Source organism: Liolophura sinensis, chromosome 8, assembly GCF_032854445.1.
Source record: "Liolophura sinensis isolate JHLJ2023 chromosome 8, CUHK_Ljap_v2, whole genome shotgun sequence".
NCBI classification, from domain to species: Eukaryota; Metazoa; Mollusca; class Polyplacophora; order Chitonida; family Chitonidae; genus Liolophura; species Liolophura sinensis.
Genome location: NC_088302.1, coordinates 58,111,329 through 58,126,488, shown reverse-complemented (window position 1 = coordinate 58,126,488; position 15,160 = coordinate 58,111,329). Strand labels below are relative to the sequence as shown.

The window sequence follows — 15,160 nt, the reverse complement described above, 5'->3', positions numbered from 1 at the left end:
TCAGGTGTTCAGTTACATGCTGTGTTGTGTTGTTCTACAACATGGGTTGTCTGCCTTAAGAACTATCCTAAATTGGCAGGTAATATATGTACATGCAACTTCCTCCTCGTCACTACTTTTAGAGGAAATGTTAATAGTTTGTAAAAGTCTGGGACGTATGAGTTTGTTCCTGGAAAGTCCTAGAAAATGATTCTACAATAAGTGTGGGAACTGTGCAGCTCATTTACGCTGTACTCACCAAGTTTTGTTTTTCCAGAATGGAAGGTTCCCCAACACCAGACTGTTTCTTCATTGACCAAGCCAAGGCCACATTGTTACAGCTTATGTCATCCCAACTGATCAAACACTGTGAACTCAGGTACTTGTACTCATGTGAATTTAAGTGCTCATTTACATCTATGAATTACATGTATCAATAAATAAATTCAGAATATATTCAGTATATATACAGTCTGCACAATTTACTATTCATTTTACAGTCAGCACACCTGACTATTCATTTTACAGTCAGCACACCTGACTATTCATGTTACAGTCAGCACACCTGGCTATTCATGTTACAGTCAGCACACCTGACTTCATGTCACAGTCAGCGTAGTTAGCTATTCAGGTTAAGGTGAACACACTTGACTGTTCATGTTACATTCAGCATACTTGGCTTTTCATGTCACAGTCAGCACATGTGGCTATTCATGTGACAGTCAGCACACTTGGCTTTTCATGTTACAATCTGCACACTTGACTTTTCATGTTACAATCTGCACACTTGACTTTTCATGTTACAATCTGCACACTTGACTATTCATGTTACAGTCAGCACACTTGGCTACTCATGTTACAGTCAGCACACCTGACCTCATGTTACAGTCAGCACACCTAACTATTCATGTTACAGTCAGCACACCTGAGTATTCATGTTACAGTCAGCACAGTTGGGTATTCAGGTGAGGGTGAACACACTTGACTGTTCATGTTACAGACTTGGCTTTTCATATCACAGTCAACAGACTTGGAAATTCAGGTTAGAGTCAACACACTTGACTAAGTGGGGAAACATGTTTCTATTCAGCCTATATTTGATACAGGTGACTATTCAGACTATATTTGTTGCATTTTACTGTTCAGATTACATTTAATATACTTTGCAATTCAGGCTACAGTCTGGTGTCATCCCATCACTGAGTGCTGATTGGTTTTACAATGGTAAACAGAATAACATGCAGCCCACTGTAAGGTGGTCAGGTGACTTGATCAATCAGATCAGCAACCCTACAGGTAGGTAGTTCTTGTGAAATTCGTGAATTGTGTAGAAAAAAACCCAAAGGACCCTGCTTTCTTTGTGTTCTGACTGTAGTTTCAAATATCTTGTTCTTATCAAGGAAAAACATTTTTTGAAAATGGCACATTATGATGATGATTAACTGTGATGAAGACACGCAGACCATCCATGCAGGATGGCCCGAGGGGAGGAGGGGAACATGATCGGCGTATGGTCCACGGATGGTCAGCGTGATGATCCAGCTGTACTGTATGTGGTATGGTCTGCGGACGGTCAGCGTGATGATCCGGCTGTACTGTATGTGGTATGGTCTGCGGACGGTCAGCATGATGATCTGGTTGTACTGTATGTGCTATGGTCTGCAGACGGTCAGTGTGATGATCCGGGTGTACTGTATCTGGTATGGTACACGGATGGTCAGCGTGATGATCTGGCTGTACTGTATGTGGTATGGTCTGCGGACGGTCAGCGTGATGATCCGGCTGTACTGTATGTGGTATGGTCTGCGGACGGTCAGCATGGTGATCTGGATGTACTGTATGTGGTATGGTCTGCGGACGGTCAGCGTGATGATCCGGCTGTACTGTATGTGGTATGGTCTGCGGACGATCAGCATGATGATCTGGTTGTACTGTATGTGGTATGGCCTGCAGACGGTCAGTGTGATGATCCGGGTGTACTGTATGTGGTATGGTACACGGATGGTCAGCGTGATGATCTGGCTGTACTGTATGTGGTATGGTCTGCGGACGATCAGCGTGATGATCCGGCTGTACTGTATGTGATATGGTCTGCAGACGGTCAGCATGATGATCTGGCTGTACTGTATGTGGTATGGTCTGCAGACTGTCAGTGTGATGATCTGGTTGTACTGTATGTGGTATGGTCTGCGGACGGCCAGCATGATGATCTGGTTGTACTGTATGTGGTATGGTCTGCAGACGGTCAGCATGATAATCTGGCTGTACTGTATGTGGTATGGTCTGCAGACGGTCAGTGTGATGATCCAGCTGTACTATGTGCTATGGTCTGCAGACGGTCAGTGTGATGATCCGGCTGTACTGTATCTGGTATGGTACACGAATGGTCAGCGTGATGATCCGGCTGTACTGTATGTGGTATGGTCTGCGGACGGTCAGCATGATGATCTGGTTGTACTGTATGTGGTATGGTCTGCAGACGGTCAGTGTGATGATCCGGGTGTACTGTATCTGGTATGGTACACGGATGGTCAGCGTGATGATCTGGCTGTACTGTATGTAGTATGGTCTGCGGACGGTCAGCGTGATGATCCGGCTGTACTGTATCTGGTATGGTCTGCGGACGGTCAGCATGATGATCTGGTTGTACTGTATGTGGTATGGTCTGCAGACGTTCAGTGTGAAGATCCGGCTGTACTGTATCTGGTATGGTACACGGATGGTCAGCGTGATGATCCGGCTGTACTGTATGTGGTATGGTCGGTGGACGGTCAGCATTATGATCCGGCTGTACAGTATTTGGTATGGTCTTCCTCTCCCAGCTGAAGTGACTCTTCATGCTCATCACTGCAGAATGTCTTCCTCTCCCTACTGGAGTGATGGTCAGTGTGGTGATCTGACGGTACTGTATGGTCCATGGACAGTGAGTGTGATGATCAGGCTGTACAGTATTTGGTATGGTCTTCCTATCCCAGCTGAAGTGACTCTTCATGCTCATCACTGCACTGAATGTCTTCCTCTCCCTACTGGAGTGACTGTTCCCTACTGAAGTGACGGTCAGCGTGGTGAAGTGACGGTCAGCGTGGTGATCTGACGGTACTGTATGGTCCATGGACAGTGAGTGTGATGATCGGGCTGTACAGTATTTGGTATAGTCTTCCTCTCCCAGCTGAAGTGACTCTTCGTGCTCATCACTGCACTGAATGTCTTCCTCTCCCTACTGGAGTGACTGTTCCCTACTGAAGTGACGGTCAGCGTGGTGATCTGACGGTACTGTATGGTCTATGGACAGTGAGTGTGATGATCGGGCTGTACAATATTTGGTATGGTCCACAGACTGTCAGCCTGGTGATCCAGCTGTACTGTATCTGGTATGGTCCATGGACAGTGAGTGTGATGATCAGGCTGTACAGTATTTGGTACGATATGCAGACGGTCAGTGTGATGATCCGGCTATACTGTAACTGGTATGGTACACGGATGGTCAGCATGATGATCTGGCTGTACTGTATGTGGTATGGTTAACAGATGGTCAGCGTGATGATCCAGCTGTACTGTATGTGTTATGGTCTGTGGATGGTCAGCATGGTGATCTGGCTGTACTGTATCTGGTATGGTACACGGATGGTCAGCGTGATGATCCTGCTGTACTGTATCTGGTAAGGTCTGTGGATGGTCAGCATGGTGATCTGGCTGTACTGTATCTGGTATGGTGCACGGATGGTCAGTGTGATGATCCGGCTCAGAGACATTCAGGACAACCATGAGCATGAACAGTCACTTCAGTAGGGAGATGACGCCATTCAGTACCACCATGAGCATGAACAGTCTTCCTGTCCCTGCTGAAGTGACTGTTCATGCTCATGGTTGTACTGAATGTCTTCCTCTCCCTGCTGAAGTGACTGTTCATGTTTATGGTTGTACTGAACATCTTCCTCACCCTGCTGAAGTAAGTGTTCTTGCTCATGGTTGTACCGAATGTCTTCCTCTCCCTGTTGAAATGACTGTTCATGTTTATGGTTGTACTGAACATCTTCCTCTCCCTGCTGAAATGAGTGTTCTTGCTCATGGTTGTACCGAATATTTTCCTCTCCCTGTTGAAATGACTGTTCATGTTTATGGTTGTACTGAATGTCTTCCTCTCCCTGTTTAAGTGACTGTTCATGTTCATGGTTGTACTGAATGTCCTCTTCTCCCTGCTGAAGTGAATGTTCATGTTTATGGTTGTACTGAATGTCTTCCTCTCCCTGCTGAAGTGACTGTTCATGCTTATGGTTGTACTGAATGTCCTCTTCTCCCTGCTGAAGTGACTGTTCATGTTTATGGTTGTGCTGAATGTCTTCCTCTCCCTGCTGAAGTGACTGTTCATGCTTATGGTTGTACTGAATGTGCTCTTCTCCCTGCTGAAGTGAATGTTCATGTTTATGGTTGTACTGAATGTCTTCCTCTCCCTGCTGAAGTGACTGTTCATGCTTATGGTTGTGCTGAATGTCTTCCTCACCCTGCTGAAGTGACTGTTCATGCTCATGGTTATACTGAATGTCTTCCTCACCCTGCTGAAGTGACTGTTCATGCTCATGACTGGACTGAATGACTCTGTTTGCCCACAGACAGAGATTACATTGTGAGAAGTAACAGGCTGGACAAGAATTCGCCTCTCACTGTACCCCTGGACTCTCCCACATTTCAACGATCTGCATCACTCAATGGCACTATCTCTGGGGTAAGATAAAATAGAATTTGTGCATGAAATGGACATTCTTATACCAGCTGTTAACCAAATTGGACTTTGCAAGTGAATAATCGTAAGGACAATTCCAAAAACTACATTTAACACAAATTACCAAAGAATTAAGAAGTTATATAAAGAACAAAATTAGGGCGCAGTCATGCAAAGAGAAGCAGTGAAGTGAAATCAGTGTCCAAATTATGTATACTGCTAGTATATAAGTTGTGGATACTCCAAATACATATCTCATTTGTGACTTGATTGCAACTGTTCATAAATCCATTATGGCCATCTAATTGAACACGATATAATATAGGACCCCTAACCTTAGGCTAAGCAGAATTAGATGCATTTATGAAGCAGGGTAAAGATTCTGGCTGCTCTGTCCATTTTATGTATTATTAGAGAATTACACATGTACTCATTGTAAAATTTAGAGTGAAAAAATTTGATAGAATCACCTGGACACACCAGATTTTGCAGTAATAAGTTGTGACATTGATTGAAATTTACACACAGATCAAACAAATTCTGCATGGCGAGATCTTTACACTGTTGATTTGTAGCTATACCTCATCGTAAAATCTTTGAGACGGTACAGTGTTTAGGTCTATGTACCAATACAGGTCCAGATAAGACATACATGTACCATCTAGAGAATCGGTAGTTTCCTTAAAATGCAGCGATGGCGGATATATATATCTTTCACAGCCTATGTGGATTGTTTAAAGCTAGCAGATCACTGATACACGATTGAGTGAATTAGAAGGATAGGCCTTTTGAAGATTACTCTATAACAATTTATGCATATATTCATATTCATGTGAGAACAAGTGTACATATACACGGGGCCTTAACATGGGGCACAGTTTGTGTATCGGAATACATTTACACAGTTGATATTTTAAACACTACATCACTTGTTAATGAAGTTCTCTCAGTCAAGTCATCCTGAAGAATCGAAGTATAGAGAATTCAGAAATCCCCATCGCAGATGTACATGTACTTACACACACTGTATGATATATGCATTTGAGCATCTAGTTCTTCAGTGAGATGGATGGAATAAGAAGGAACATACACTGTAAAGTTGTACGTGCACAACAGTACTTTTTCCAAAATGACTGTAAATGTACTTCTTGTTGTGCCTTCGTTAATAGAGCAGATACAAGTCTGGTCGTACAGATTTGTGATCTCGCAATAAAGTTAGGTTTGTGTGGAGATTTATGGATCCCAGTAAAGTCGCTGTGATGGGAAGGTACGAACAAACTATGTACCTTGTTTGTATCAGAGAGGATTCATGTTTTTCCACAGGATCCCAGAGGATAGGTTATTATAGAACATGTTGATGTGGAGTAGCAAGAACTTCATAGTAATAATTTTTGCACACAAATATATTATTGCTAGGAGCTTTAATTCTCTGATGGAACTTTAACCTTTTTTCTCTGAGGGTCATCAAGTACCCTTCACATGATACATGTAGAACTTAGGCCTGCTAAAATAGGCAAAAAAATGTTTGCCTATTAACTAAACAGCTGTTTTTTCTAAATACTCGTGTGTAAATAAACCAGTGCAAGTGTATGTTCACTAAAACTGGACATGATTAATACTCATCATTAACTCTTTCAGTAAAAATGTCATTTCAAAAATTCTACATTTATAAATATGCCTGCATGCAATGGTCAGTAGAATTTTGCTTTGTGATATTTGTGTTTGAATTCCCACCATTACTGGAAGATTGGAGACAAAGGTCATCGGCTTGCCAGATCTTCTGACCTTTCAGGACTGAAGTCCTGCGTGATCCCCTCAAGTCACAGCTCAAGGTAGGCTCCATGTTCACTCTGTTTTCTGCAAGGAAAATTGATCCTACTGAGCTGTGATTAACAGTGATGTCACAGGTTTAAGGTTTTAGCGTGGGAACATCATAAATGATAATAGATCTTTGATTAACAGTGATGTCACAGGCTGAAGGTTTTAGCGTGGGAACATCATAAATGATAATGGAACTGTGATTAACAGTGATGTCACAGGCCGAAGGTTTTAGCGTGGGAACATCATAAATGATAATGGAACTGTGATTAACAGTGATGTCACAGGCTGAAGGTTTTAGCGTGTGAACATCATAAATGATAATGGAACTGTGATTAACAGTGATGTCACAGGCCGAAGGTTTTAGCGTGGGAACATCATAAATGATAATGGAACTGTGATTAACAGTGATGTCACAGGCTGAAGGTTTTAGCCTGTGAACATCATAAATGATAATGGAACTGTGATTAACAGTGATGTCACAGGTTTAAGGTTTTAGCGTGGGAACATCATAAATGATAATGGAACTGTGATTAACAGTGATGTCACAGGCCGAAGGTTTTAGCGTGGGAACATCATAAATGATAATGGAACTGTGATTAACAGTGATGTCACAGGCTGAAGGTTTTAGCCTGTGAACATCATAAATGATAATAGATCTCTGATTAACAGTGATGTCACAGGTTGAAGGTTTTAGCGTGTGAACGTCATAAGTGATAATAGATCTGTGATTAACAGTGATGTCACAGATTGAAGGTTTTAGCGTGTGAACATCATAAATGATAGTAGATCTTTGATTAACAGTGATGTCACAGGTTTAAGGTTTTAGCGTGTGAACATCATAAATGATAATAGATCTGTGATTAACAGTGATGTCACAGGCTGAAGGTTTTAGCGTGTGAACATCATAAATGATAATGGAACTGTGATTAACAGTGATGTTAGCTATGGTATCTAAATGTACGTAGTTGGATGGAAGGTTAATTTTTTTTTCAGCTGCTATATATTGTGCTCTCATATGTGGATGGGAGGTTAAGCTTTTTTTTTAGTCCCTTAGTCTAAGGTATGATATGTAAATGTATGCACTTGGATGTAAGATTAGGCTTCATTTTTCAACTATGTGATGGGCACTTGCACCAGGATTAAGGTACAGCTTCTCCCCCCCCCCCCCCCCCCCCACACACACACACATTTGGGGACCAGTGCACAGCTCATAAAATGTTACATGTTTCAGACTTTCAGTAAGGGGGGATACTTCCCTGTTCCACTACCTGTACTTTGACAGTGTAGAGGCTGTGTTCATCGCCTCTCCTCCCCACATTCAGGGACCTGTACACAGAGAGCTGATGAAGAATTTTCACCAGACCTGCCTCAGCATTAGGAAACTCTTTGGGCTTTCTCAACGTGTTCAGGTGAGATTTACAACAGCTCTACATAACTGTAAAGTTCTGAACATGTCCAGGTGAGATGTACAACAGTTATATGTAACTGTGAAGTTCTAAACGTGTCCAGGTGAGGTGTACAACAGTTATATGTAACTGTAAAGTTCTAAACATGTCCAGGTGAGATGTACAACAGTTATATGTAACTGTGAAGTTCTAAACGTGTCCAGGTGAGGTGTACAACAGTTATATGTAAGTGTGAAGTTCTAAACATGTCCAGGTGAGGTGTACAGCAGCTCTACATAACTGTGAAGTTCTAGACATGTCCAGGTGAGATGTACAGCAGTTCTACATAACTGTGAAGTTCTAGACCTGTCCAGGTGAGATTTACAACAGCTCTACATAACTGTGAAGTTCTAGACATGTCCAGGTGAGATGTACAGCAGTTCTACATAACTGTGAAGTTCTAGACCTGTCCAGGTGAGATGTACAGCAGTTCCACATAACTGTGAAGTTCTAGACATTTCCAGGTGAGATGTACAGCAGTTCTACATAACTGTGAAGTTCTAGACATTTCCAGGTGAGATGTACAGCAGTTTTACATAACTGTGAAGTTCTAGACATTTCCAGGTGAGATGTACAGCAGTTCTACATAACTGTGAAGTTCTAGACATGTCCAGGTGAGATGTACAACAGTTCTACGTAACTGTGAAGTTCTAGACATTTCCAGGTGAGATGTACAGCAGTTCTACATAACTGTGAAGTTCTAGACCTGTCCAGGTGAGATGTACAACAGTTCTACATAACTGGGAAGTTCTAGACATTTCCAGGTGAGATGTACAACAGTTCTGCACGACTGTAAAGTTACCTGGAACATATTATGAGGACTCAAGGCCACATAACCATTTCCTTACATGTGCCTCCCTTTGATTACAAGTATCTCACAAACTGTACAAAAGTCTTGAGGTAATCTAAGCAAAACCCGATATCATGTATCTCATCAGCAAAGATCAGACCAAATTGTATGGAAAATTGTTTTTCTTCTCATTTTCCAGATTACAGACAGTCTGTGTGTATGTCCTTAAATCGCAATGTGATACTTTGAACATTGTACAATGTTTTCTCTTGACAGACATTACTTGATGAAGACTCAGAGAGGTGTTTTGGAGTGGATGTAACCTTTGACCTTGTAGAAGAACATGGTATTTTATTTCAGTACAAGCCAGAATGGCCACATGCCGCTAAGAAGTCACAGACGTTGACATACTGGGTTGTAGGGTTAGTGTTGAGCTGACGTTGTTTAATAGCCCATTCATAGATTAACCTGTATCTGTCTTTTCTATCATTTGTCTATTCTAACGCGGATTGTAAATGTCTTGTCATGGTAGTGGTGATACAGGAATTAAATAGGCAGGTTCCTGCAGTTTGCTATTCTACATGTGTAAATGTCTTGTCATGGTAGTTGTGATACAGGAATTAAATAGGCAGGTTCCTGCAGTTTGCTATTCTACATGTGTAAATGTCTTGTCATGGTAGTTGTGATACAGGAATTAAATAGGCAGGTTCCAACATTTTGCTATTCTACATGTTGTAAATGTGTTGTCACAGTAGTGGTGATACAGCAGTTAAATAGGCAGGTTCCAACAGTTTTGCTATTCTACATGTGTAAATGTGTTGTCACAGTAGTGGTGATACAGCAGTTAAATAGGCAGGTATACCATACATTTGTAATCAGGTTTTTTTTTCGCCCACATTGAAAGAAATTAAACCAAGAGTTGTGAATTTCATCCATTTGCTCTGTATTTACCCGTAATTGTTTTAACCTATAATATCGTTGTGCTCATATCTTTTTATTTCAGGCGAGTATTTTCAAAGCCAATGCCCCAGGAGCTGTATGTTTGTTTTCATGAATCCACACCTCAAAACCTGGTTGAGCTGGCTTTCAGACTGAGCTTTGGCCACTCATTACAATAGAGATTATATTGTCCGCAATCTCCATGACGAGAAGATCGGCCAGGCTTATCTCTCCCCTGAACAACTTACTGGTGACCTTAAACCCTAGGAACTGCTTCACCCTGGGCATTAGTAAACGTATACCATTTATGTGCAATACTAAACCCATATGGTGCCATTTTGTCCCAAAAATATACACATGCTTGTAATATTTTCATTTGATTACTGTACACCTTTATATTGTTCTACTCGTTCATGTTTGAAATTTTGGGCAAATATCCTGAAATTATCTGCAAGAATTGTTAGTGCTGACTAGGTATACTGTTATGATTTATTTATTTATTTATTTGATTGGTGTTTTACGCCGTACTCAAGAATATTTCACTTATACGACGGGCGGCCAGCATTATGGTGGGTGGAAACCGGGCATAGCCCGGGGGAAACCCACGACCATCCGCAGATTGTTGGCAAACCTTCCCACGTACGGCCGGAGAGGAAGCCAGCATGAGCTGGACTTGAACTCACAGTGACCGCATTGGTGAGAGACTCCTGGGTCATTACGCTGTGCTAGCATGCTAACCAACTGAGCCACGGAGGCCCCTACTCGACAGACTGATAATCGTATCTAAATATGATTTTTTTTTTTTTTTTTTTTTGATTGGTGTTTTACGCCGTACTCAAGAATATTTCACTTATACGACGGCGGCCAGCATTATGGTGGGTGGAAACCGGGCACAGCCCGGGGGAAACCCACGACCATCCGCAGGTTGCTGACAGACCTTCTCACGTACGGCCAGAGAGGAAGCCAGCATGAGCTGGACTTGAACTCGTATCGACCGCATTGGTGAGAGACTTCTGGGTCATTACGCTGCGCTAGCGCTTTAACCGACTGAGCCACGGAGGCCCACTATCTAAATATGAATCTTACTAAGAAGAATTAAGTCTCACAGCTTTATGAAAAAAGTTTTTTGGTGAAGACTAAATATGGTAAAGATTGCTGTATCTCGGAGCTGTTACACATATCTTATGTCAATAAAGTTTAGCATATTATTATATTTTAATGCAGTGTGAAAAGATACTTATGCACTTTTAAAAGGGTTAAATATTGTATGTATGCTGAGGGTGTGAGAGGTTAACTTTCCATGGTTTGTAACATCGTTACTGACATGTACTTTGCTTTTTAAACCTCTTTATTCTGGGATACAGTACGAGATGTGTTCCGTGTTTGTATCATCCTTGTGGTTTGTGCTGTTATGTTATAACAGTGTTTTACAGTCATGCAAATATCTGTGCAAGGGAAATTTTCTCCACTATGACATTAAAGACTCTAAGGTAAAAAATACTTGCAGATGTAATGATTAAAGAATGTCCTTTATCCATGTTAAAGATGTTTATTGGGAGCCATCTAGCGAACACTTGGCACTTACAAAAAGGGTAGGAGCACACACTGTGTAGTGGCGCACATGAGCGTATACATGAAAGGTTGTTAAGAAAACATGCATCGCATCAACATACAAAACATTATGGAAATCTATCATTACAGCAAAGGAAATCAGCTTTATGTAAACACGAGATAGCCAAAGTTTCGAAGCCTCTGTTATATGTGTCATTTAGCGAAGGAAATCCTCTTTCTGTATACACAAGGTAAGAAGGGATTCATAGCCCCTGTAACAAGTTTCATTCAGCAAGGGAACTCCTCTGTACACTCAAGGCATGCAGAGGTTCATAACCTCTTGTTACAAGTGTCATTTAGCAAAGGAAATCCTCTTTCTGTACACACAAGGCAAGCAGAGGATCATAGCCCCTGTTACAAGTGTCATTTAGCAAAGGAAATCCTCTTTCTGTACACACAAGGCAAGCAGAGGATCATAGCCCCTGTTACAAGTGTCATTTAGCAAAGGAAATCCTCTTTCTGTACACACAAGGCAAGCAGAGGATCATAGCCCCTGTTACAGGTGTCATTCGGCAAAGGAAATCCTGTATAAAATCCTACATGTACATGGATGTATGTACTGTACTAGGACAGTACTTGTGTATGTGTAATTAACATCATTGTTTCATTTGTTGTTTATGATCATGTGTGTGGCCTTGATAATTTTCATTTACTTTGTTCAAGGGTTTGATATTAAATTTTTCTTTAACTACAGATGCAGTGATTTGAATTTCATCCACAATATATTGGGCAGCATGAAAGTGCAGTACTGTACTCACAAGGTGTGACAGCCTTTCAGTGAGGTGTAAAATGTACATATTGTGCCCCACTTTTGGCTGACCTATACATGTTCTTGTAGGAATACGACTATATGCCGAGTAATCCTCACTAGGCCCGAACTTTTCATTCACCAAACGGTATATTGGCATTAAACAATCCATACACAGCAAAGGCTATGAAAGATATATATATATTCACCTTCGGTGGATTTAAAGGAAACCAGACTCCCCAGATCGTACATCTTACCTGGGTATGAGATCAAAAGGGTTTCCTCTTCCGCAGACTTTACAAGAGGGACAGTTTCAATTCTGACATTCTGAATTCCCCTTATGAAAATGGAAGAGCAATAATTTTATAAAATGAATGATTATGGCTTAACGCCACTTTGGCAATATTGCAGCTATGTCGTGGCGACAATAATTTTATATCTATGCACAGGTACTTTGTTGAGTTGAGTATATATTGTTCCTCCATTTTCGAATACATAATCTTTTTTTCTATTCATAGTCGAAGAACAACCTAAAGGTCTTTCATGGAGGAAGGGTAAAAAAATGAAGGTTGGCAAGCTCAGTAACGGGCGGGTCCACTTTGAGCGTCGATAGTTTCTATGCGTCACGTTGAACTCACCAGCTCAATAACTGGCGGGTCCACCACGACCGTCGATAGTTTCTGTGCGTCACGTTGAACTCACCAGCTCAATAACGGGCGGGTCCACTATGAGCGTGCGAAATCTCCGCCCAGATCCTGGTTAGTTCTCTAGCCAATGTCGACTGACGTCTAACAGCAGTGTTGGTATGATGTCGTAATGCCCGCAGGACTGTATGGGCGAACGTTTGCAATGGCTAAATTGGATAATTTGGTGACACACAAAACTGGCAAATCAGAGCATGCATTGATTTGAGTCGTAAAATACTCACCACGTGGTCCATGTACTTCATGTAACGCGTAATTTATTCTGTGAATGCGTATTACAAAGTCCCTAACGAAGATGAATGTAGGATGTGCCTGTATAATCGTATTCGTTCAAATGTTTTTAAAATTCTACAAACTTCATGTCCAAACTTTCAAGTATATATGAAGTCTGAAATTAGGACGGCAAATCGTGTATCCGGCTAATATAAAGTTGTCGCTAATAAAATATGTATCTCAGAGGCGATTTGGCTGCAGCTGTTCATATATCCAATGTGGCCATCGCAGTCAGCATGATGAACACACAACTCCAGCGGAATAAGACACACTCATGAAGCAGAGTGCCAGGGATTCTTGACGCTCTGTCCATATTTACTTACAAGAGAATTACTGTCATTGTATAACTTAAACTTAGAGTGTAGTTTGATGAGATAACTTGAAACATTAGTTTTCCGGTACTAACTTGTGACGTTGATTGAAATTGTCTTACAAAACACGGGATCAAACAAATGCTACACGGCCAGAGGAGTGCACGCCATATGCAGGACCCTTTCGGTATGCTGTTGTCCAAGTAAGGATGATTTATAATGTCAGACTTGAAACTATCCCTTCTGTTGTAAAGTCATTAGAGAGAAAACCGTTCTGGTCTTTGCACAAATATAGGTTCAGATAAGATGCACCATCTACATTGAGAGTCTGTGAATCCAGCGAAGATGCATATATTTCTTTCACAGTTTTTTTTATATATATATATGGATTGTTTCAATCTAGCAGATTATCAATAAACCATTTAATGGATGAGAAAGATCAGGCCTGGTGAGGATTACTCCTTAATAGTTTCTGCATATAGTTTTCTTCGTACAAAAACAGGTAGTGTACATACCCATCACAATACCGATACACTGCCGGGTTACACTTGGGACACATTGTAAGTGGCAGGAATAAGGTGTCCCTTATTTCACACCTCCGGACAAGGTGACGGCGGAACAAATTCTAAGGTCTATTAGTGACGGACTAATCTGGTTCACGACCGAGACCCTCTGGTGTTTTCTGCAACTGTTACAGCCTCGTAGAGCTAAGGAACTTAAGATAAACGGTCAAAACTCTGGAAAAGAACATTTGAAGAAAGAAGTAAACCTATGATGAATAGTTTTCAATATATTTTATTTTGTTTTTTGGTAATACAAACCCATGCATCAGTCAAAACATAAATGTCATTATCAGAGTGGATGCGAGATTCACTGTTTTGTTATCAGTAACCACAACAGAAAGTTGGGGCAAAGTGCTACAAAGTCACTCAGACATGAATAAAACATTCTAATGATGAATCTTTGCCATTAAAAAGACGTCACAATGATTTCTTTACCCTTCTTATTCCACACGTGCACAAATGTAATGATGTGCCAGTTATCCACAGTGTGCTATTCCCCAGTTACAGTGTTACAATAGTTTGCAACTGACCCCACAAGGTGGTGCATTTTAACCAGTAGAAGTCAGAGCAAGAGTTCCCATAATAAACCTGTATGGGAAGAGCAGATATATATGTACCACAGCAGTAAGCATGCACCACAGCCGTAAGTATGCATCACAGCAGTAAGCATGTACCACAGCAGTAAGCATGTACCACAGCAGTAAGCATGTACCACAGCAGTAAGTATGCATCGCAGCAGTAAACATGTACCACAGCAGTAAGTTTGTACCACAACAGTAAACATGTACCACAGCAGTAAGCATGCACCACAGCAGTAAACATGTACCACAGCAGTAAGCATGTACCACAGCAGTACACATGCACTGCAGCAGTAAGCATGCACCACAGCAGTAAGCATGCACCGCAGCAGTAAGTATGCACCGCAGCAGTAAACATGCACCACAGCAGTAAGGATGTACCCCAGCAGTAAGCCTGCACCACAGCAGTAAGCATGTACCACAGCAGTAAGGATGCACAACAGCAGTAAGCATGTACCACAGCAGTAAGTATGCATCGCAGCAGTAAACATGTACCACAGCAGTGACCATGCACCACAACAGTAAGCATGTACCACAGCAGTAAGCATGCACCACAGCAGTAAACATGTACCACAGCAGTAAGCATGTACCACAGCAGTACGCATGCACCGCAGTAGTAAGCATGCACCACAGCAGTAAGCATGCACCGCAGCAGTAAACATGCACCGCAGCAGTAAA

The 15,160-nt window shown here is 41.6% G+C and overlaps 1 protein-coding gene across 1 annotated transcript in view; it reads left to right on the top strand.

Moving 5' to 3' along the window:
* Positions 1-10,452, top strand: part of LOC135472985 (protein inturned-like) — a 42,614-nt gene extending 32,162 nt beyond the window's left edge. The window contains exons 12-18 of the mRNA XM_064752742.1: positions 257-358; positions 1,154-1,275; positions 4,590-4,702; positions 6,446-6,531; positions 7,752-7,929; positions 9,032-9,177; positions 9,759-10,452. Of these exons, the coding sequence (XP_064608812.1) occupies positions 257-358; positions 1,154-1,275; positions 4,590-4,702; positions 6,446-6,531; positions 7,752-7,929; positions 9,032-9,177; positions 9,759-9,873 (862 nt within the window). The 3' untranslated portion in view covers positions 9,874-10,452. The remainder of the gene's footprint in view (positions 1-256; positions 359-1,153; positions 1,276-4,589; positions 4,703-6,445; positions 6,532-7,751; positions 7,930-9,031; positions 9,178-9,758) is intronic.
* The last annotated feature ends 4,708 nt before the right edge of the window (positions 10,453-15,160 follow it).